General features: G+C 38.9%; 1 protein-coding gene across 1 annotated transcript; it reads left to right on the forward strand.

The window, feature by feature from the left end:
• Positions 1-24,850, forward strand: LOC144057495 (tumor necrosis factor receptor superfamily member 11B-like). The gene is made up of 6 exons (XM_077575133.1): positions 1-100; positions 13,835-14,062; positions 16,675-16,819; positions 19,282-19,497; positions 21,095-21,319; positions 23,142-24,850. The coding sequence occupies exons 1-6, from the start codon at positions 17-19 to the stop codon at positions 23,534-23,536; spliced, it is 1,293 nt and encodes a 430-aa protein (XP_077431259.1). The 5' UTR covers positions 1-16; the 3' UTR covers positions 23,537-24,850.
• The last annotated feature ends 539 nt before the right edge of the window (positions 24,851-25,389 follow it).

Genomic DNA, 25,389 nt, shown 5'->3' on the forward strand with positions numbered 1-25,389 from the left:
TAAGAGCACATTTGTGATGGAGTCCACATTAGTTCACGTTTATGCAGCAGAGATGAACACTTGGATAGCAAGCTCCAACCCGGCCATGAAACTGATTTTGGTAAGTTGAGTTATAGTTGTTTGATCCTGGAGAAAAATTATTTGGGTTATTTTATTATTTTTTTTAACTATTTTTTTTTGTGCATTACTTGTAAAGATGCATGTAGATTAGATTGTGTTTTGTGGCTGCATGGGTCTCATTTCTAAGCTGTAACTATGATATAACGATTAGTTAAAATTATTTTTTGTGCCTGCTGTGCACCAGTGAACTCCCTCTGGCTGCAGCACAGTGTTTGTAATGTGTACAGGGAATGTTCATTCAGTCTCAATGGGGCGACTTATATGCAGTAAAATTAGTCTTGATGGTGACAAAAAAAACAAATACTGTGTGTACTGTTTTACTGATAAGAGAGTGTTTTTCATCTGGAGTATTTGCATGCACTGATGTCTTTTGTAGATTTTGCATGTTTTTTTTATTACAGATTGTTACCTGAGCAGAAAACATCTTGTATGCCTCAGACATTTCCAAGTACCAAACTTGGTCTTGTTTTCTAACATGTTTGTTTTCAAGCCAATGTGTGCAATTCATGACTTTTCAATGAAAATAGTATTGACATGCATCGGACATTCAATCAGACAACTGTCATTTTTAGCCAACTCATGAGTCAGTCTTCATACTGCTTTCAACATCCGGCTAATTAGCCAATGGCTTCCTTTGGGAAGCCCTCATATTCGTGCGCCTGCTTCCAAGCGAGTCACGCAGCCAAGCAGCCGTTCAGCCTGTCGTTGAGCAACTCCTGTCCGAGTCTAACAAATGGCCTGCAGCCTTGTCCAGACATACTGTTGTGGTTTCAGGCAGCCAATGTACCTCTCGCACCTGTGTGCACTTCCTTTTCCCGGCGTGTCCCCAGCACATGTGGCTGCAATCTGTCTTCTGTCTTCAAACGAGCGCTTCTTTCGGATGATATCAGCGGAATTCCATTTGTATGCATTTGTTGCATGTGCGGGTCAACGGGCGAGCGATCGTATGACTCACATGATCGTATACACAAATACGTTGATTTCTTTTATGTCGTCTGTGTTCTTAAAAAGCCATCCAGCAGACATTTATTGAATGTTTCTTCAGTTTATACTGTCTATCGTTGCTCCATCTATCTATCCATACAACTGTCTGTCTGTCTTGTCAATCTATCATACACCTATTAATTCATTCTTCCATCCACCCCTCTGTCTGTATTTTTGTATATCCATGAATACATCTGTTCACCCACTTGTTGGTACATCTGTTTGTCTGTCTATCCTTTTTATTCATCTCTTATCCATTCATCTGTCCAACAAGCCATATAATCATTTTTCCATCTCTTCTCCCATTCATCCGCTGTTTGAGCATTCATGTGTTCATCTTTAGCGTCCATCCATTCATCTATTAACCTGTTACCCATTCAACTATCTTTTTAGCAGTAATAAATGTAACAATAATGCATATATTTGTGGAGACTGGGGTCAAGTTGTATTTTACAATTTTAAAAATGTGCAGAATTTCACAAGTTACTTCATGTAAAAGATTAGATAACTCTTAATATGAAAAGAAAAATGCACTGAGCTGTCACCAATGTCTTAAAAATGTAATTATGCCATCTAGTGGCAGATGACCTCAACACAAATCAATGCCAGACTCGTTTTTTTTTTACAGTACATTACATCTTTTTTTTTTTTTTTACTCAATTTTCTGAATTATTATTGCTGTTTCAATGACTAAAAGATATAATTACCCCCCACTTTTATATTAACAAGAGTATGAAAAAATAGAAAAAATATTTTCAGATATAAAATTTGTGATTGATCGTGAGTTAACTATTGAAGTCATGCGATTAATTACGATTAAAAGATTTAATCGCCTGACACCCCTATTTTTTTTTTCTGTCCATCTTCATCTGCTCTTCCTTTGCCGGTACCTACAACAATCCATCCATTTATCATTCCATCTATCTATCTGCACATTATCTATACATCTGATCTTTCATCCATCTGTCCGCCCATCCATCTACTTTTTTGACCACATACTTCTTTGTCTGTCTTTTTGCTCCCAAACCAATCAATCAGCTATCACTCTTAAACTCTGTGGCTTACAAATAACCCAATATCTAAAATAACCCAACAGTTTAATGGGTGTCCCAATCTGTCAACCCATTTTTTTGCCAATCCAGCCTCTGTCTCTCCATCTCAGCAGTTTGTTTGTTTTCTATCCCACTATTTGTCTACCTCATAGTCATCCATCTGTCCATCCTGTCGTCCATCCATCTGTCTGCCCTCCCTACAATCTCTTAGTCATCCATCCTTACACCCATTCATGATTCTATTATCCATAAACCCACCCATCTACCAACATGTTGATTTCCAAGTTTTTCACACTTTGACACTCAAATCTGCAGTCATCTACACATTTTAATGGCATTGTGTTAATGTACAGTACAGTATCTCCATGTGTCAATGTCTGTTATCTCTTCCTACTTTATCTTAACGTCCTCTCCTTGCTTTCCTCTTGTGTCCGTTGGTGTGACCTGCGCCAACTTCCCCAAATGTGCGAGTACTGTATTGTAGAAGCGTCACATGCAAAGGGAAAATGGTGGTTGGTTGGGGCGAAGCTATGAATAAGTGCCCTTGTCAAACCGATTTGTTTCTTTTGAAAACCTTGTGAGGAGTGACAGGAGGGCCATGCCGAGGGTGTGTAAAGGAGCAAGGTGTTTTAGACAAATAAACCCCTTTGTAAGTTGCCACTGCACGCCTAACTTCCTCTTTTGCATCAACAGTAGAGCAGATAGCAGAAGTTTGCATGTATGGAGTGCAACCGGGGGGCAGGTTGTAGAGGGGTTTCTTTATTTTCGGAGGTTGTGGAGTGTGTGGTCAAGAGACAAAGAGAAGTGGGGGAGTATGCAAAAGGCATCCAACTATTTGAATCAATGTCACTCTCTGGCCTTCGTTTCATCTTACTTCCGTACGCGGCACATTAAAAACAGTATGACTGATGCAAATGTGGTGAACAGTTATAGCACATTGGACGCATTGTTGAATTCCTGCAGGGAGTTGAGGTGGTTACACATGGCTGAAGTATAACATGCACAAATGTTTGCATGTGTTAGGCAAATAGTTTTTTTTCCCGGTGGTTTTGAATACAGAATGTTTTTTTTCTTTTAAGATGTTAATCCTAATTATTGTTCTGACTCTCTTAACTGGTGACAGACTCCTCCAAATTAACTCTTTGACTGCCAAAAACGTTAAATAACGTTTAGTAAAATCCTATGGAGGAGTGCCAAAGACGTTAAAAGTCGTTTGTTTCAAAACAGAGGTGAAACTAACCATTTTCTATTGTTGATTACTCAAAAGCGGAATAAGGTAGAAACAAACTTTTTCTGATGAAAGATGAGAGTCCAATCTTTCATTTGGTAGTACGTGTGTTTCCATAGTCCAAACACATAATTTTCTGTGGACCTTGAAAGATCAGTCAAAAGATCAGTCAAAATGCTTAAATCGGCTGGCACCCACGGCATCCCTTTTCTGAAAACGTCTGGCAGTCAAAGAGTTAAAGTATTGAGCAAATAATATGTTAATGATCCCTCAACTGAAGGAAGATATGCTGACATATTGTTTTATCCATATTAGGAGCATGATAAAAGAGACTTTGTTGAGTAATGATTGATGAACTAAGGGAGGAAATGCTGTGTTCAATTGGACCAATTGAGCAATGAATCAATGTTTCTTCCTGTAAAGCAGCATGGAAGAATAACCCCAATCTCCCTCTGTCTTTCTTTATGACCTTAAAAAAAAAAAAGAGAGATTCCATATTCACGGGAAAACACTCACACATAAACATACGAGCACAGAGCTGGAATCCCCCCTCGGACCACCTGCTTACTTCAGTTAACTGAAGCCATGTGCCCGTGTACAAGCTGGTGCTGTCGGGTTTGATCCTTTTGTGCTGCAGCCTCGCGCCACATGCCACCAATTGAAGAATGACCTCAGGCAACCCTAACTCACATTCACTGATTTCACTTGAACTTAGCCTTGTGTGACTCTAGAAATTTTAAATATGTAGAGTTTTGTTACCGAGAGCAGACAATTGATTATGAAATAAACTCTAGAAGCTCTATATTCGCAGCTGTGCTGTGTGTGTGTGTGTGTGTGTAAAAATTGGCGCATCTTTAACTCATTTGCTCCCAAAGACATATAAATACGTTCTATTTAAAATGTTTTAAGTGTCCCAAAGACATATTTATACGTTTGTTACGGTTTTTTATGCTAGAGCATATAGAAGGCTTTGATGCAGCCTCTGAACTGCAGAGAATGGGTGAAGACATGATAGTAATTACAAAAACGGCCAGCAGGTGGCAGCAAAGCAAAAGAGATCAACCAGGGTCATGTTGAAAAAAAAAGCTCATTACTCACGTTTTTAACTAAATGTGTGAATAATGATTCAACTTAGCTATATTCTAATGCTAATTGCTAATTACTTTTTTTTCCTGATTAAAGAAGATACTCTAATCTTTCTTTTGGTAGGGTCCATGTTTTTATAGCAATGGAACACAATATTCTGTGTCCCTTGCAAAATCAGTCAAAATCAAGTATAACAGCCGGGAGTGAAGGGGGTTGCTTCACTGAAAATGGCTGGGAGTGAATGAGTTAAATTAATGAATTGAATGCATTGTTATTGTCATTAATATCAATTTAAGTCTATTATTAAAATCACCCCTCAGGCTGCAGCACAGCTATGTCGAAGCAAGAGGTGATCACACATGGACAAACAATCGGGATGGAATGCGGTCTCCACGTGCTCACTTCACAGATTTGTGATCTCCCTGGCCAGCTTTACCTCATCCACCCATGGAGGTCTGCTTGCAGTTCCCTAGAAACACACTTGTCTCATCACTTTCTTCTTCCACCATGTCGAGGGCTGTGTGCCTCTCACACGCTGTATTTAATCAAGTCGGCTGTGTTAAACTGCGCCAAGCTGCTGCATCTACAAAAATATCAAGACTCAGTTTAACCCACCTACGTGCAAATTTACATGGCAAATTTGTCATGAAAATGGAGCTCTAATCTGACATCATTTCTCAGAAACCAGACCGTTTCTAGTAAAGAAACCAACACATAGGACCCTGTTTTGTAAACAGCCACACGTGTGTTCAGCGTAAGAACTGGCACATCGTCATTACGTGCCGGGGCAAGTCTAGTTTACCGTGTTTGGGAATTTGGCAGCACCTCGCTAGGCGTTCTGGCATTCCAAGGGCGTTTCTATCACAAGCCCCTTGTGCACCTGATAATTTGATGACAGAAAGTAGACTAGACTTTGCACTAGGTGAAACCAGGTTTAAGTTGTGGCGCAGGTGGTGTAACACAATTTTGGTGGATTTGATCCAGGTGGAAGTAAACAGATTCTGCCTTCTGCTGGATGTCACCGTATTTCATTCATAAATATGACAACAACATACGTGCATCGAACCCTCTGAATCATTGTAGTAATGAATCCATGAAATTCATTATTATTATTATTATTATTATTATTATCTCATTCACTCCCAGCCATTTTCACTGAAGCAATTCCCTTCGCTCCCGGCTGTTTTATTGATTGATTTTGCAAGGCCCACAGAATATTGTGTTCTATTGCTATAAAAACATGGAACTTACCAAAAGAAGAATTAGAGTTTCTTCTTTCATCAGGAAAAACTTATATTTCTATCTGTTTCCGTTTTGCAGCAATTAGCATTAAAATGTATCCAAGTTTAGAACTGTGGGGAAATCAGGTTGTTTGCAACACGGCCCTGGTTGATCTCTTATACTCTGCTGCCACCTGCTGGCCGTTTTTGGAATAACTACCATAGCTTCAATCGTTCTGTGCAGTTGAGAGGCTGAATCAAAGCCTTCTGTACGCTCTAGCACAGGGATGGGCAAACTCGGTCCTCAAGGTCCGGAGTCATGCAGGTTTTGGATGTTTCCCTTCTGCAACACAGCTGATATATGATCAGCTCATTAGCAAGCTCTGCATAAGCCTGATAACGATCCTGTTGATTGGAAGAGGGAAACCTACAAAACCTGCAGGACTCTGACACTCGAGGACCGAGTTTGCCCACCCCTCCTCTAGCATTAAAAAAAAAACATATTGAAAAAACGTATAAATATGCTTTTGGGACACTTAAAACATTAAAAATAGAACATATTTATAAGTTTTTGGGAACAAATTATATTATAATATATAATTATATTTTCAGTGTGTGTGTGGAATGTGGCGTGGGAGGATGCTGGGGGTCACACACAGACGCACAATCAGGGGTACAAGGCCGTCTCCAAGTGCCCACTCAGTTCCTTATACACATACTGAGATCTCCTGCATGGCCTCCAACAAGTGAGTTCGGTATATTTCCGTCATGTAGATTGAGCGCCTCACCCGCCTTGAATTTAAAGAGAATGAGATGAGCCGCTTCAATTGGCTGGGAATCAAGTCAGCTGCAACAAACAAATAACGTGCAAAAGCCCATTTGTACCTGCGCCTGTAAGCCATGTGCACAGTTACACTGCCTGAAAATGGGGCCCTAAGCATTAGGAGCTGACTTTCCTGTATTGAACTAGTGAGGGACCAAGCACGCTGCGGCAAGTGTGGTGTATCATGAACCGACATGTTTTCAGTGTGTTTTAAGAATCAAATTTAATTAAATGCTGTTTGTTGTAGTCTGTGCCAAAAACACTTGTTAAATACCACATGTTCAGAATTGGAAAGATGGAGTGCATGAATTTTACCCAATGTGATTTGTTTTTTGTGTGAGGTTACATAGCAAGCAGAATAATACTTCTATCCGATTGTTCAAAGCTAAAATCTTGAATGGAGATGGAGATTTTTCACTAAGTGAAGTGCCCACTCAGGATACTAACAGCAAAGCTAACATCCTTGAACATTTGTCCTTTTGCTGTTTATATTGCTGTCTCAACATAATTACATTTAAATCAAATGACTCCCCTTTTTTCCTTTGATTTCCCTCTCCACTTCAATACCTTCATCCATCCTTTCCTCCCATCTGGCCGTGCTCCTTTTCGTACATTTATCTCACTGACAGTGTAATTATGGATGTCAGTGGGACCTAGCTGCCGTGTAATTTGCTTTTCCAGCGATGGCTGAATGATGTCATCAAATGGTGTCTTCAAAGAAAATGAGGAGGTTGGAAAGTTCACTAACTCTTTTAATTGCTGATAAACGCACGTAGGCACACACGCCACAGGGCATCTTCCGGGACAGCCATTATTCAAAACCTGAGCCATTTTGGCAGGTTTGATAAAGAGTAATGAAATACGGCATTGTTTGAGCAAAATTGCTTCATCCATGAATCATTAAAAACATAACGTCAGACATTGTGGATTTGGTAATTGAATAGTGCTTCCTATTCAATGATCATTTTTCATCCGAACAAGGCACGTTTGTATAAGCATTTACTTTGTGAGAACCATTTGAGGCAAGTCCTTTTGTGTTCTTGCAAGTTACTTCAATAATGAAAAAAAAAAATACATTAATTAAGTTTAATTAAGTAAGTTAAATTAAGTAATAAAAAATAAATAATAAAAAAGTAATTTTAGCAAATTAGTAAGTTAATTAAAAATAAGTTAAATTAAGTAATTAAAGTAAGTAAACAAATATATTTTTTTTAAAGTGTGAAAACTCTCCGCCGACATTTAAACCCCAAAGCTCAGAAATAGCCACAATTCCACTGTGCTGCTTTCTCAGATTATATGCAATATAGAAAACTCTTACTGCATAATTACGTCACTTCTTTCAGGAGCAATGACCAGGGGTCTCGATACTGTTGTTCACTTTATATGCCTGCTCTAAAAAAATAAAATAAAATAAAATGTATGTGCCTCCTCTGCTGCTCCCAAGTGGCCGTATGCAGTTCTGCACCAAATATTTGATTTTAGTTTCCAGTCCACATGGCTCTCATCATATCCTTGTAACTGAACCAGTGAACAGTTCAATTTTTTTTTAATTTGTCCCAAAATGGATTACTCAGATCCTATTGTAGCTTTTTCATCTGAACATTTCCCAGAATGCATGTGCCGTCCTCCCATCTCTGCTACGTGCATTGTATCTAAACTGTGTTCTGTCACTGCCACTGACTCAGTCCAAAGAGCGCTGTGTGAAAGTTGACTAAATCAGTGCGACCGTGACCATTTCCACATGTGCTAGAGCGCACACGCCAGTGAACTCAGCGTGACTTATTGATGTGACGGCTGTAACTGTAACCAGATTAGCTACTCCGGGGTCACACTCCTAGGGCTTTGCTATGCTCTTCAAAAAATAATAGCCTTAATAGCTTTCTTAATTTATGACCATGATTAGTGCGAATTTGATTCCTGCTGGGGGCCACCCATGCTACAAACAAGACGTGCAGTCATGGCATGGTTCACAAAGTCAATCAAATGTCCTCAGAGGTTGATGGGTTTTGTCAGGAAAAAACACTGAGCTCACTTGGTTTTTTGCAGCTTCGGTTTCCAAATGGAGCCTTTAATCAGTTTTTATTATCTTTTTGACTGACCTTTGGAGCTACAGAAAACAGAAAGAATGGGTGTTTTTCACCCTTCTTATGAACAGTTACCAAATGATGTAGAGTGGAATGTGCATTTAATTAAGAACACATACAGCTTAATGAAGAGCTGTCGCATCATTTTGGGGGAAAATGTTGTATATTAGCGTTCTTATACATTTGGGTACAGAAAATACATTTCAAAAATATATAAAGCCAATGCAAATGTTTGTACAATTTCACAACTGGACAAAATTAGAGCCAGCAGGCCTAATGACATATAGATAACAGAAAAATAAGAGTAACATTTAATGTTATTATTCAGAGAAACGGGTTTTGGAGAAACCCTGGGGGGGTGTTCCGGGCATGTCCTACCGGCGGGAGGCCCCGGGGACGACCCAGGACACGCTGGAGAGACTATGTCTCTCGGCTGTCCTGGGAACGCCTTGGGGTCCCGTCGGAGGAGCTGGCTGAAGTGGCTGGGGAGAGGGAAGTCTGGGCTTCCCTGCTAAAGCTGCTGCCCCCGCAACCCGACCCCGGATAAGCGGAAGAAGACAGACGGATGGACGGACGGGTTTTGGAGAAGTGACGCTTACACCTTAATTGAGGCTTGGCATCTAATAGATAGGAGGCCATTATCTTCTAAAAAAAAAAAAAAAAAGTAATAAAACTAAGTATAATTTACTTTGATATCTTATTTGTTTATTTAGACACCCGGAAATGTTTCCAACAAAGTACTTTTAGACATCATATTTGTTAAGTGGACAACACAGCTCACAACTCGCGTAGTGCATATTTGGAATGGTCTGTAAATAATGCAGATATGTTGCGAATGCATTACTGTGAATGCAAAAAACTGTGTAGCACCATCAAAATATTTTTCTCCTTTGAGTCCAACTGCATTTAAGAAAAACAAATTACAGCAAATTACTACAAACCTAGACACTAATGGCTTTAGCATAGTAACCATAAGCCATCATAATCAAGACATTTCGGTTTCAAGTACTGCTCCAAATAGAACAGACACAAAATATGTATATCAAAGCTCAAATAATTAAGGAATGACACAAACATGGTTTAAGTATTTAATTTGAAGTCACCATCGATGAGCTAGACTTCTGTAGAAGCTACATCAGACGTCTGCCTCGATTTGAGCTAGCTTGTAGAAGCTCCTCGATGCTCGATCCTCACAACCTGATCGCCTTTAAGACAATTGGGACACTCTTTAATATGGCGGCATTGAGAACATTTTTGGGGTCGCTTTCCCTGGCTGGCCATTTCTTAATATGAAGAATGCAGAGCAGTACAGTCTTCCTAAGAATGTACACAACAACAAAGTTATTCCTGAAAATGTGAGTCTCTTTATAAATTGGAACAGCTGTGTACTTGTTAGCTTTCCCACGACTGACGTGTTTCTGTGATTGTAGCACTAAAAGCATCTTGGGATATTTTCCTAGCAAAGCCTTCACAAGTAACCAACCGATGCATTCTTGGTTTAAGCTAGCTGACAAGAACAACATCTGGGTATCCCGTGTGTTCTTGCATACTTTCAATTGTCACAGTACTTAGGCCGCGACTGATGAGGTTTTACAAGTTCGCAAAGAAGAATGGACAAGAATGCCAATTGAGAAATGACTAAAGTTTTGAGGAGCAAGAAGCTAGGAACGTTGACATTTAGAGACTTGAGACTTTAGCCCTTTGTGTCCAGGCACCTGTTCTTGTTGTGTCCAATCAGCTCCCTTGTCGTTACTCGTCTTGTCAGTTTGCTTGTATTTAGTTCCTTGGTTTCTTTCAGTCCTGGTCAGTTCATTGTTTGTTGCTTCTGTTTCTGTCTGGTCTTGTTCCCAGTTGTGGTGAGTCCGTTCCCAATTTAGGTTTGTTACTTTGCATATTTTTGGACATCTGTTAATTTAGTAGTTTTGATTCCAAGTGTAAGTTGTTTACATTCCTTTTTTTGTTTGATAACATCCCGCACTCCTTCTCCTGCTTCCCTTTACTTGGATCCTAACTCCTCCATGCTAAATCGTATCATAACAAAATGGGGAACCACAAAAAGCTAAAGACCAAGGCAGGGCACAAACCACAAACATAAGACGAAACAAAACTAAATCTAATCAAAACCAAATCAAGACAAACACAGTCTTAACATTTGTTTCTTCCCATTGTTCTTTCTATATCGGAGTACTACATAATACAATATCTGACCTCAGATGTAGAAAACGCACCCCATCAGGTCTGACAGAGATTTAGTATTGAAGTGGTGTGTTCTTTGAGGTAAGGAGAAATACAAACACACAGCAGAGAGGGAGGTCAGTGGTGCATGGTGATAAAATAGTAGGACAGAGTGTTTTGCATTGTGGTGGTGAATGGGGAAAGCCCAGCAGTAACCTCCAACAGTTACTTTAACAAACAGCAGCCAGGAGAGGCGACCACAGACGGGACCACAGCCATAACACATAAACACACATACTGTATGCAGCTATGCACTGCCCGCGTATGCACCACATTACCCTGCACATGCACGATACATTATATGAGGGTGGGTGCTGGTTGTAGATAAAATAAAACAAATATGTGAGAAAGTATGCAGTCACGTGCGATCACACAATACAACGACAGACCGTTTAACAACGAGGACGTATCTTAGCCAACGGGAAAGTCCGCAGAGCCAATTCTGAAGCCGAAAGGAAGCGAGCTGTCGGCTGACATCTGGTCTGCATGTGTCCTCCACGGGCTGCGTGGCAGCATGTCAAACACGCTCGCTAACTGACAGATTCTCTTCTCAGTCTACTGCGAGCTTTTCAGGAAGATTCGCAGCTAATTAGACAATAAATACGTCGGCTCGGTGTTGTTTGTATGGCGGGGTAAGAAAGTGCATCACAGTGGTTGGTTACTAGTGCTGCGGTCTCACATTATGAAAGGTTAGGATGTATGCAATCGATTTTCTTCTCGTCAGGATCTCCAGCTTTCTCTCACAGACCCCAAAACATTTATGTTAGGGTTACTGACCACTCTGACTGAGGTCCCAGGACCTTCACGGGGTCGCTAGCTGTAGCTTTGGGGTCCACAAAATAATTAACAATAAATTATATCGTATTATTTAAAAACTACATACATACACTATGTAACGTACTGTACAAACATATTGTATCGTAACTTTTGGCCAATTAAAAGCTCTGATGTGTTTGATCTCTCATCATATAAAGCTGGCATCTGTGCGGAATAGATTTATTTTTTATTTTTTTAAGAACAAAAAGCGTAGCCTACTACTACATGAATATAGTACATTTTTTTCCCCCAGGAACAACAAGTGTATTTGATGAAAAATAGTTTTTAATAGTATTTTTTTAAGAGAACAAATACATCTTTTCCAGAATGTAAGTCTTAATATTATGAGAACGAAGTTGCATTTTGGAAATTCACTTCAAATGTGGCTTTCTTCCATTTTTCAACCTTGACTTTAATACAACATTATGACTTTTTAACTAGTCAAAATGTTGTTGTTTTTTTCCCTTGTAAAGATTGTAAAGAATACAGTTTTGCTATCACGTAGTATCAAGTAGTGAAAATCTGTATAATTGACACTCATAAATACATAAGGGGGGGGGGGGGGGTGTCGGAGGATAAATCGTCATAAAATTTTCGATGAAAATTAGGGGTAAGACCCCCTAAAAATACAATCTTTAAAAAATATACAGTTTATATAAAATACGATATATAAATATATATATATATATTTCTTGAAATATTGGGAAAAAAACTGTGAATAGGTGAAGAGTGTGCGCTTTTTAGAAATAACTCAGATACACACACAGCCCATACAAGTTACTGCATTAGTTTGGTGTTAAAAAAAAAAAAAAAATAAGTAACTAGAAAAATTTCCGCGGAAATATAGCGGGTACGTAATAAATGGCATGGAAGATCAATCTTAAGAATTCGGCTTTCATCTCATTTTACAAAACTTTTACCACACAGTTGAGTTGCCGCTGACAGTGAGTCTTGGGTGTGAAACCTCACAATCTGGTCGCTGGCAGCCTTCTGCCTCTGTTACTATGTGGGAAGCCGGCAGATTGCCTGGTTGACTTCAGCTCCCCTTTCCCTTCCGTCATTTGTCCCCTACACAGAAGAATGTGCCAGAAAAAGAAAAAAGAATGGCCAGTGTGAAAGACTAGTGACAGTTGTTCTCAGATAATGTAAACAAACATGTTAAATAAAGCATGCAATGCAAGACCGTTTTTATTCATTTTGGGTTAAAACGGTCTTGGGTAAATTGCTTGGAAAGTTAATTGATATAGGCCCCAGTTTTGTCATTTAAGACTAAATTTAATCCCGGTGCAGCTTCAGAAAACAGGTGAGCTGTGATTGGCCGTTGCCTGAGCCCTGAGCAACTGTGATGTCATCTTCAGTCGACAGCAAGTGGCAAAATGGCCGTCCTCTGAGATGGATAAAAACGGCTGGATTTTGCGTCATAACTTATATTCCACAAATGTAATATTAATCAGAATGTCATGTTTAGACTAGTGAGGTCACACATAACATATTGTTGTCAAGAAATGTTGAGGTTCACTTGACTTTTAAAGGGGAATTAAGGAAATTTTCCCTCAGTTGTACTACTGCAAAAGTAAGGTATAATAGAATATTCTAATTGTTATATTCACAGTTATGTAACCGTGGAGCAGGAATGCAGAACGGCTCACTCACAGCCATATTGTTAGAAAACAAAAGCGTCACGTGGTTGTGTCATTTCACATTTGATGGGTGTCAGGCACTCCAAAAGCCCGACTATTTGAAAACAAGCTAATAATAAATCAGTATGTCCCCTTTAAGCTTTTCAGATGGAATAAACATCTGTCTCCACTTATTTTATTTGTGCAGAAATCATTTAGCGTATGACGAAAATATGTCAAAGGAGCAGTGAGAAAAATAATGAAGACTAACAGGCACGATGAAATTATACAACAATTACAGTCGCTCGTACGCAGAGATTCATCTCTATGGTCGATTTTCTTCTCAGGCTCTTTAAAGCACAGCGGTTGGCTGGAGGCCAGTAAGTCCACCAGGAGCTACAACTTTACAGCTCTGACCTTTCCGTCAACTCACTTTTACTGGAAGCCTTCGGGCAGGCCACTGCTCCAGCATTCAGAAATATTTCCCGCTCCAGCCAAAAAAAGGCGAGATGTGCTCGAGATGGCTTTCGCCGTCACACGTGTTGATCATTTTTATCTTTGGTGCAGCTCTTCACAGCCTCCCTCACCTGGGCCTTCCAGCAACAGGCTGAGCCATCCAAGTACCAGTACCGTGACCCGGTGACCTCTGACCTCCTCTTGTGCGACCAGTGTCCCCCTGGCACGGCCGTGAAAAAACACTGCACTGCTGACAGGACCACAGAGTGCCAAGCCTGCCCGGAGAAGCACTTTGCAGACAGCTGGCACTGGGGAGACTCGTGCCAATACTGCACCTTGGTAGGTACAATTACTTTTTCCCTATATTTGAAAACAGAAATCTGTACGTTCTACTCTTTAATTTGTCAAAATATTTTTTTCTGATTACAGCATGATATATAAAAAAAAAAAGATGCAAATAAGGAGAGGTAAAGTCAACCATGGTTGAGATCTTGATGGATTGAGATCTTGGGGTCTTAAAACAGAATAAAAAAAACAGGGACAGCAGCGACGTGCAACCAGGGAGCATTAATGATAACTCAAACCGTTTCAGAGAAGCAAGATATCCTCCATACATGGTCTAAATTGGCTACAAGATTCATTTGTGATGAAAACTTGTGCTTATGCCAGTCACAAAAAACATAAGGTTGGGGCAGTCCAAAATTCTCTGTCTAATCTGAAAAACTCATCCAAGTAAGTTTTTTTTTTTTCATTTTTAGCATTACCTTTTTTGCTACTCCTTTTATAATGTGAGCAAAACTATGGAAACTGTAGGGAAGACGTTGTATCACGGGTAAGTTGTCACATTGCAATTTTCTTCTCCACCAGAGGGTGCAATAAAAAAGTGGAATACTAGTTTTCTTCGTATAAATGGTCAGGGGTTGTGTACGGTAGGAGAAGAGAATAGTACATTTTGAGCTGACATGAGTGGCAGTTATCTGTTTTGCACAACCCAAAGTAAAAATGTTCAACTTCATATATTTTGAAACATGAGACAAATTCTAGCAGCAAATCACGTGGACTCGTTAGAGGAGAGATTCAGGTATCTTGTCATGCCTCAGTCACTGCTCTGTTTTAAGCTAACTAGGGCATGTATTAGCCAACATGGTAGTTTGGGGCAACTTGTCTCAGTCATTTTTGGGTTTGTTGTCACATATGCAAAGAATGGGCCAATGAAAAATACACCTCTGGGAACTCGGTTTACGTATGGCAGAATTATCCTTCAAATGATAAGTCTGAAGAGTAAGGATTGTTTCTCCAGGTTTTGTTTCATTGTTTAAAAATGGATTTTCTAGTTGGAACTACAGTATTCCCACATGTCAGGACTGGTTAAGGTTCTTGATGAACCATCCTTCCATTAACAAAAATGCTTTATTTTTTTATAATTCAATTTAATCTCAAATTTCCAGTTTAAGGGAAGCAAAACTGGCATTTGAGGCTGAGAGCCATGACCTATATGCCATCAGTTCCTAAGGACTTTAATCTATTACGTAATATTTTATGTTAAAGCTTGCTCAATGGTAATTTTCAAGATCAATGATAAACAATTTCTACAAACAAACAAAAACAGGAGAACAAGGATAATTTTGTCCTTGTTTTATTAGTTGGAAAATCCGATGTGACGTTTTACTCCATATAGTGTGACAACTTACCCTTTGGTGGGGCAACATGTCACATGTTCACTCCCTCTATTTGATGATTTATAACTGCACTGACACAAAGTATGAAAATAACGAATACAAAAATATACTTAAGACTTTGGCCTTTCATCTGGTATAGATTTTGTTTATATATGAAGTTTTGATTCCAAGAAATATATAAAAGTATAATAAGTGATACAACTAGCCCCCGTCTCCCTTCTGTATGAATGGACTAGCAATGCCCCTTACTCGCCATTGGCGGCCATCTTACGTTGCTACTTACTCAGAGTACCTAACTTGAATACATTGATTTCTATGTGACTTTTTAAAGTTATTTTCTGTCTCTACGGCGAAAATGCCACAATGTGTGACGATTGGTTGTACCAATAAGTCTGGGGGAAGCACAACATGCACATTTCATCAGTAAAAATGTGATTATAAATTTTCTCTTATAAGATACATTATCAATTGTTACTCAAAGATTTGCAAGCATCATGTTGTCAGAACCATGAACAAAGACCATTGGGGGTGCTGTGGAGTAAACTAACTTGTATGAATGATGATTCACGATACTGAGATAATCTGAATGGTCAATGCAAACAGTGAAGTTCATTCTTTGAGAGGCTTTCATTATTTTATACAGGGCTCATGGCAATAAACATGCACTGATAAGTGTTTTTTAGCGAAAAAAAGTTTTTTGTAACAGTGCCAACATAAGATGGCTGCCATCTGGCCTCATCCACAAAATGGTATTATATATAACTGTCAGTTGTACTTATTCTTGAGTCTGTACTTCTTCTTTTTTTAAGTACAAGAGTTGATTCAATACTTTCACTTTTACCAGATTATTTTATTTCTGCAAGTTGGAGGTTAAAAAGCTAAATATGACTCATTGATTCATCGTAGTTTTCAAAAGACCTGTTTTTCTATTTAAGATTCCTGTTTACTCACGCACACACTGTGGACTCAAGTCTGTTACTTCACTTATGTGACCTGCTCAGAAATTCCTCTGTCTTCATATTTTTATTCAGCTTTCTTTTCACATGACACTTTTGTGGTTTCTCTCAGATCTTTTCCTTATGTGCGTGACTATGCTATACTGTGTTGTTTTTACAAGTCCAGAAGATTTGTTTTATTGCATGTCTTTCATGAAAATCTAGGTTCAAACCTGTGGCTTGTAATGTTGCACCTTTGTGACCTGCGCAGTCTCAAAAGAATCATTTCCACGCTCCCCACTTTAAGGCCCGTGACAGTGCTCTGTTGTGTGTTTAGGTGTGCAAAGAGAGACAGTTAGTGAAGCAGGAGTGCAACAGCACCCACGACCGAGTGTGCGAGTGTGCTGCAGGTTTCCATCTTGTGGTCGAGTTTTGCATCGCACACAGCTCCTGCCCACCCGGCTCTGGAGTCACAGCATTCGGTAAGAGAGATTCCCAAACAACTAATAAAGTTGCATTGTTTATGTCAGCTTAATACAAAATACACATTTATTATAGTTTTTTAAGAGACTTGTGTCCCACACTGCTATTTACATTAAAAATGTCACACGGTGCGTCAAATGGTTGAACTTCCTCACAGTCAACTGAAAACTTCCTCAAAGCCTTCATGTTTGGTTAGCAGACTCAGAATTGAGCGTCCAACTTAACCTTTAATTTCAATGTGAGCTTTTCACGCTACTTGCATATCACAATACTGGATTCTTATTACTGATTTAAAAACTGTGCTGTAGGGTTCATTAACCTTTGCCTGATGAGGAAATTTGATCATGAGTATTATTTCCTTTTCTTGTGTTTCTGAATGAGTTCATCCTTTCAGACTACACTGGAACTCGTTCACAGTGCAGTCCATTATTGAGTCATAATGGTTGGCGTCAACGGTTCGTCTTCTCTGTAATTCGCACACCACCATAGTAAAATCGGAGACAACTTTACTCGACGTGGGACATCATAACTGGGGTTTCCCCTTCCTTAAGCCGCATGGCTCCTTATGTCATGGGCACAAATGTGGTTGACCGCAAGATGAGCAAAAACCAATGCTTTGCCGCCTTGATGTGACTCAGATTCTTCCCACTTGGCCACCTAATGCCGCTATTGCTGTTGACTCTGAATGCAGGGTTGGAAGTTTCTCTCAAAAGTAGCACAAACACACAACGGTACCTATATCTGTGAAGACTGACATGTTTTGATGCTCTGTGTGCTTGTTTGGGAATTTGAACGAAAACGTGCTATCAGAGTAGAAGGCAGTCTCCAAATTCCCACTTCACAGATCTGTAATCTCATGGCCAACTTCACATCATCCGCCCATGGGGGTCTGTTGGCTATTTCTTATGAATGAACTTTGACCTCCTGCATGGACTCTAGAAAATCCGTTTCTCCTTCCACCGTGTTAGCATGCCAATTTCTAAAGAGAATAAGAGGAGCCACTTCTATTGGCGACCAATCAAGTCGGCTGCGTTCATAATTACATGGTCGCAAAACGGCAGTGTTAAACTGCGCCAAGCTACATACGTCTATGAAAATACCAAAGCAAAGTCTAGTTTGCCCCTGCGTAGATTCGGAGCAGGGGTGGGCAAACTCGGACCTCAAGGGCCGCAGTCCTGCAGGTTTTGGAGGTTTCCCTCTTCCAACACAGCTGATTCCGGCTTTTGCAGCACTTGCTGATGAGCTAATCATATATCAGCTGTGTTGGAGAAAGGAAACATCCAAACTCTGCAGGACTATGGCCCTCGAGGACCGAGTTTGCCCATCCCTGATTTAGACCGTACTGCGCAGCAGACTTGTGGTCATGAAAGTAGAGCCCAGCGTCTATCACCATCACACTGCGCAAGTGAAACAAGCATTTAAAATGACTAATAGTTTGTTGTCCCGAATGTTAAGTTTCAAGAAGCAAAATGAGGATGTGATTGTGACACACAACATCCACAATGTGACTCGTGCGCTTAGCAGACAAATAATTTTGCACACTGGCTTTCTACAAATTGGCTATCCCGGAATTTTTTTTTATAAGAAAGCTATTTGTTAGGTACATTCATATTTCTTACAAAAATGAATCATCAAGCAGTAAGTCACAAATGAAAGGTAAACCACAATCCATTCTGGAGTCCTGGTCAAACTTTAATTTGTTCATATTGGGAGCAAATTTTCCCATAGGAAATAGTGGATACTGAATAAACTGCACTAATGAGGATAAGCGGTACAGAAAACATTGAAGGGAATTTAAAAAACGCTGGTCATTAAATCTTAAAACAATCATTTGTTTACTAGATTTCTGCTTGTGCCATGTCACATTGAAATGAATTCTACTGAGCAGCCAGGATGGAGATGTTATTGCCATCCTTGGTCCCCTTCTATCGACATCAACTTCTGAGACATATGCTGGTAGAGGTTCCAATAAATTTAAGACAAATTGCACTTTATTCTAGTTTACAGTAAGACATACAGTCATGAAAATATAAGCCAACTAAGTAGCTGCTACAGTGATGTCGTCATTCTCATAATGACATAGTCACATGTTGTGGTTGAACGTTTCTTAGACTCATATCACCGCACTTTACCATAAAAGCAGCAGTAATGTAGTCATTTGACCTGAAATAACAGCTTCTAAAATAATTTGCTTTGTAATAAAGAGAATAGCATCTCTGTTGTCATGGAAACCATGTCTCAACTGATTTAGTGCTCTAGATTTAGATGTAGTTATTCCCAACCACAATGCCGCACATTAAAGTGCCATGAGAGATCAAAATCAGCCTGGACGCCTCTTGTGTCGATGCTAAAGTTGCTAATAATTCCACATTGTCACTTGTCAAAGAAGTTCCGTTTAAAGCTATTTCTAGCATTCCGTATTGTTCCTTTCCATGGCTGATTGGTCTGTGGTTCCTTGCAGGTACACCGTTGAGTGACACTGTGTGCAAGCAATGCCCTGCTGGTTATTTCTCAAGCAGCCGCTCCTCCACAGAACCATGTCGACCACACAGAAACTGCACAGATTTAGGTCTCAAGACACTGAGATGGGGAACGTCCACTTCAAACAGCATTTGTGGGAGTCAGGACCAAATTATGGCCATCGATTGTGCTCATCGGCACACTTTGTGCCACACAGGTGAGGCCTTTAGGGAAGTAGGCCCGTTATACCGATCAGTTGATGCCTTATGCACGTCAAACCACACGCTGCACACAGGTCACAAGTTAAAATTCGTCTGGCTGACTTTTTCGGAATGTGATTGTTTCCCTTCCTCAGAACAAGGGGTTTTCTTTAGTCCTGTTTTCTGAGCAGATTTAGGCTACGTACGCACTGCAGGTCAATTGTGAAACCTCCACCACCACCCCCTTTGTATATGTAACATGTATCTGATTTGTTTCCAGAAGAGTGATCAATCCAATTCCAATGTTTTTAAAAATGACCCGGGCCTCTTTTTTCTTTTAGTAGAACTTGGATGTATCCGACGAGTCTGCATTTTCGACGCTCAGGTCACATTGTTGCATCTGCAAAGTTGTGAAGAGTAACTGTTAATTTTATATTTGACTTTAATTTAATCCCACTTGAAACCTATAGTAGACATTTGTGGTGGTAGCCTTTGTTTGTTTAGCATTTATTCACGCGAAAATGCCCTATCATCTTTTAGACGTCTCCATGAATTGAGATTGAGGAGACATCAGTATAATGCATGAGCATAATGAGCACTGTCATGCAGGTGCTGATGTCAGCCACAGCTCACACCCAGATATTCACACAGACTCGTAAGATTTTTAGCCAAATGGCCAACCTTGCTCCACCTCGCCAAAATCACGCACCATCCCGGCAGATGGGCGAGATAACAATACATACAGTATTTGAATATATATATATATATATATATATATATATATATATATATATATATATATATATATATATATATATATATATATATATATATATATATATATATATATATATATATATATATAGTTTTTTTTTTTTTAAACTCAGACATTGCTTGTCAATTGTGGTTCAACAGATTTATTTTTCTTTAAACTCAGGAAACAGGCCTGTACCCAGTAGGTAATGTGAAGTTTAAAAAAAAAAAAGGGGGGGGGGGGTGGCAGTATTGGATATGTGATGTCCCAGCCCAAATAATTAATTTCTTGGTAACAGCATCTTTCCGCATTTCTGAGATTACTGGAATTCTAGTTTAAAAAGACAGTCATCTGGAAAGTACACTGAACTCGAAAGCAGAGTTGAGTAAAATTTACTGGAAAAAATGTCAGTTGCTCAAAACAAAACTTTTTGATCAAATTCCCAGAAACCAGAATGATGAGAAATAAAGTGTTTTCCCGCAATTTTGTATCATGCCCCTCTCAACTAATAATGGGGGTGCTACCACAAATTTCCTTACCATTACGATAATATAGTTTAAAATAAATAAATAAACAGGCTGCTCTAGCCAACATTTCAACATCTGAAACTAAGTGGTATATTAGACTTAAAATTATGTGGATGAATCAACTGTTATACTATAAACATGCGGGATTGCACTGTATAATGCTGCAAAATATTCAAAAGCTGTTCAAAACTTGAGCAAGTTGGTATGTCTCCATTACAGATGACTTGCCAAATGACGACGATAAAGACCTGAAAACATGCAACTCTCTTCTTACTATGTGCAAAATGACACTTAAATGATGATTTTTCTAAATAATTTGCTCTCTTGTTGCAGATGTCCTCTTGTGTGAGGAGGCAGTCTTCCAGTCGCTTGCCTCCCTGCAGCTGTCCTCCGTGCCCCTGGAGCATCTGCTGGAGAGTCTTCCGGGCCGGAGGGTGGATGGCAAGAGCGTGGAAAGGCTGAAGAAGGCCTGTTCTCCACAGCAGCAAGTCCTCCAGCTGCTGCGGCTATGGAGGCAGCAGAACAAGGACCAGGACAAGCTCTATGGCATCATAAAAGGTATTGGAAGATGACAAAGTTGTGGTTTTTGTTTTTTAGTCTGTCCCTCAAAGGATTCACAGGCTAATTTTTGAAATTCTTGCAGAATAAAATAAGATTAAGACAAGCTTCATGATGAATTGTTGTGAGATGTGCATTTGAACATGAACTCATTCACTGCCATAAATTCATTTAAAAAATAAAAAATAAATAGGGGCGACAGGCGATTACATTTTTTTTTGTAATTAATCGCATGACTTCACGAGTTAACTCACGATGTTCTAAATGTACAATAAAAAAATTGTAGGTTTTCATACTCTTGTTAACAAAAGTGGAAAAAAAATTTAACTAATAGAAATAGTTTAAATAAATTTTTGACGTTTATATCCGTCAATGGCAATGAATGAACAAAAAAAAAAAAGAAAACATTATAAAAAATTTGTGGCGTCAGGCGATTAAAATTTGTAATCATAATTAATCGCATGACTTCCCTAGTTAACTCACAATTAATCACACATTTTATATCTGTTCTAAATGTACAATAAAAAAATAGGTTTTCACACTCTTGTTAAGAAAAATGGGAAAAAATGTTAAACTAATAGAAATAATTAAAGTGAACTTTTGACGTCTATAGCCGTCAATGGCAGTGAATGAGTTAAATGAGAAGTCAACCCCAAAAAATTACTTGCAATAATATGTATGTATGTTGCATGTGCCCCCCACAAGTCTAAACACGGCATTCTGATTAATATTGTGTTTGTGGAATATGAGTTAGCAGCAAAATGCACCATTTTTTATCCATCTCAGGGGGCGGCCACTTACTGTCAACTGTAAATGACATCACAGTGGCTCAGGGCTCAGGTAACCAATCACGGCTCTGCTTCAGAAAACACGTGAGTCGCGATTGGCCATTACTTGTGCCATGAGCAACTATTTTGCCATTTTAAAGCCAACAATATGTGGAACAACGGCCGCCCCCTAAGATGGATAAAAATGGTTGGATTTTGCAATTTTATTCATATTCCACAAACGCAATATTAAGCAAAATGCCATGTATAGACCAATGGGGCTGCATTTTTTGGGATTGACTTCCTCTTTATGTGTTGTGCAGATTCAAAGCCAATCATCATCATTATAATAATGACATCATTATGAATATTAGTAGAAGTAGTAGTAATAGTCGTAGAGTAGTATTAGCATTAGTAGTCATCGACATAGTTGTAAAAATAACAATTATGACCATTAAAATTATTTTTACGACAATAATTATCATAATATAGGATGATATCGAATATCATAATATATAATAATAATAACAAGAATAAATATCATAATTTTTTTATTGGTACTAAAAAAGTGTGTTCAGTACTTAAACATGACCTAGATTCCACAGCTGCGTGACAGTGATTTGTCTCGTCTTTGACGCCCTGAAGTGTTTTGCAATCTTTTCTCAGTCTCCCTTTAAAATTCGACCGCGTACTACATAATCAAAACAGGACACCCCTGTTGTCAAAACAATGACCTGAATGCTGTTTTTAACAGTCCTTTGCTTTCATGGAAGGAAGTGCGTTGTGAACCTTGATCTACTGATCAATTGGATAAATTCACAAGCTTCGGTTACATTTGCAAGTCACACTGTCGTGTTTTTTCACAGATATTATTTCATAGTTGCAAATGCTGCTTTGAGGTAAAACTGATTCCGGTTTAAAGTGGTGGAGACAGGAAGGTTTTTTTTTTCTCCTTACACTTACACTGACACACGCATGTCAAGCTGGGCATAACACAAGTGACACAAATCCGATATGACTGTTTGGTGTGTTTTTTTTTGTTCTTTTTCACACAGGAGTGAACCACTGCGAGCGCAAGGTCTCCCGCTGCAACAGCCTGAAAAACGTAACTCTGAGCGACCTCTTGGAGGTCACAAACAGCTTGCCGGGGGTAAAAGTTCGCCGGGAGGACGTGTCGGCGCTAGTTGCTACTTGTCTGCCCAAGCAGTACATGCTGCAGCTCCTCCACCTTTGGAAGATGGCCAACTTTGACCTGGATCTCGTCAAAGGGCTTTCTTACAGTCTGAGGGTGCTTCGCAGCAAAGGGGCACCTCGCTACCTTCTCAAGGGCCTGAAGAAGATCAGCCGCATCATCGGATCCACCTCCACACGCAAGACGTATGAGAAGATGTTTGTCAGCATGCTGCAGGATGAGCTGAGTTTTAAAACTTTTAAGCCGTTTAATGAATGAGGGCAAGATTTCCATTAGGGATGGGCATTTGGCTAAATTTGCTTTATTCGACTGTGGGGCAAATTACTAATTAAAAGCAAATCTTTGCATAAATGATTGCATTTTTGATGGGTTGAAAAAGTCAGCACACCCGCCTCGTAGTTCTAAACCCCAATTTCCAGTGTATTGTTGAGTAGAATAATGCTCCCCAAATCGCTTACGTCATGTTGTTCTCATCAGACCGCAAACTAGTTGGCAATCGATCAACAGCGCCTCTGCTGGTTGCAGGCAAAAATGCACTTCATTTCACCTGATCTGTTTAAGATTTGACTAATCAGCAGTGCTGAATTCCACACAGTCAACAATTGTAAATGACAAATTACGCAACTTGATTTTTTTGCCCATCCCTAGCTTTAGTTCACACTCAATTTCAACAGGGAACAGCACTCATGACGTAAGATTTGTTTTACTCAGTCAAAACCATATCATGAATCCAATACAGGAGCTGTTTTTGTAATATAAAATTAACATTACCTCGTGACGTTTTTGTTGTAGGTCTGTATTATTATTATTATCATTATTTTTATTATTGGATTGTGCAGGTGTACATTCTTGCAGTAGGTCTCATGATGGCAGTCTGTAAGATGCTACTTAAGTAGATAAAGCTAAACAAATGATTATCAAGTGGTGTTAATAGTATTTCTTGATATAATACCCCTTATAACGTTGAATATGACAACAGTACTTTTGCCCACGTTCAGCCTTTTAATGAATTATAATGATTGTTGATTATAGGCCAACCATAACATAATCTGGTAAATATTTAATGGGAATTGTTTGAGTCTGTGAAAAGTAATATAGAAACTATTTAAAATGTAAATAGTACTATTTTTATGAAAAGTGGGCAAGCATGTTTTGTTTGAGTTTTTTCTTATTGCTTTCTCGCTATTTGAGAGGAAGGATTTGATTTCGTAATGAAATCCAGGTAAGAGCTATATACTGTATGTCCTTTGTTTGTTGCTTTTGTCTGCGACTGCTGGCAAGTGAAGCTTATAAGGATTTTATTTTGTAATTGTCAGCTTTATGAATGTACAATTGTGTTCTATTTAAAAAAAAAAAAAAAAAAAAGGAAATTTGACTTTCCATCTATGTAAATGCTTGGTTTTTAAATTGCTTTATATGAAATACTGGATTTTAAATGCTGCAAATTCTTGAAGGGATATATGTTTTATTTGTGTATTATCAATTTTGGACTTTGTTGTATATATATATATATTTATATATATGCCTCGTGTAACACTAATGCCAAATGGTTTGTACAAATACATTGCTTCATAAAAGTTTGGACTTTTTCTGCTGTGACTTCAAATTTCTTAACCAGGCAATATAGCAATGTGTCATTACAGTCATGAATGCTCACTATGGGTTGTATTCAGCGGAAATTCTTACCTATATTGTTTTACCAGCACAGGGGTCACACATGAATCATTACAAACGAGGTGACTCATTGTTTAAAGAGTTTCCTACAAATATGCAAGTCTGAAATTTGTGAAATTTTTCAATGTCACATCTCACTTGTCATTTGGCTGACTGTGCAAAGCTTCTTTGGAGACTATGTGCATACGTCAATTTATGTGCAGAATCAGTAGATAATAATAATAATAATAATAATGTCCTTTAAAGTATTTTTTTTTTTTAAATATTAAGCGCAGACTGCAAATTACAAACACAATAATAAACATATTAGTAGCCCTTTAAAGTGCAAGGAAACAGTATTTGCAATTTAAAAAAATCCCTATGAGGCAGAAGAACCACATGATTAAACCCAGCCAGAGAACAAAGAAATTATAACGGCGAAAAAGCTAAAATTAGGT

Source organism: Vanacampus margaritifer, chromosome 9 (genome assembly GCF_051991255.1).
Source record: "Vanacampus margaritifer isolate UIUO_Vmar chromosome 9, RoL_Vmar_1.0, whole genome shotgun sequence".
NCBI classification, from domain to species: domain Eukaryota; kingdom Metazoa; phylum Chordata; class Actinopteri; order Syngnathiformes; family Syngnathidae; genus Vanacampus; species Vanacampus margaritifer.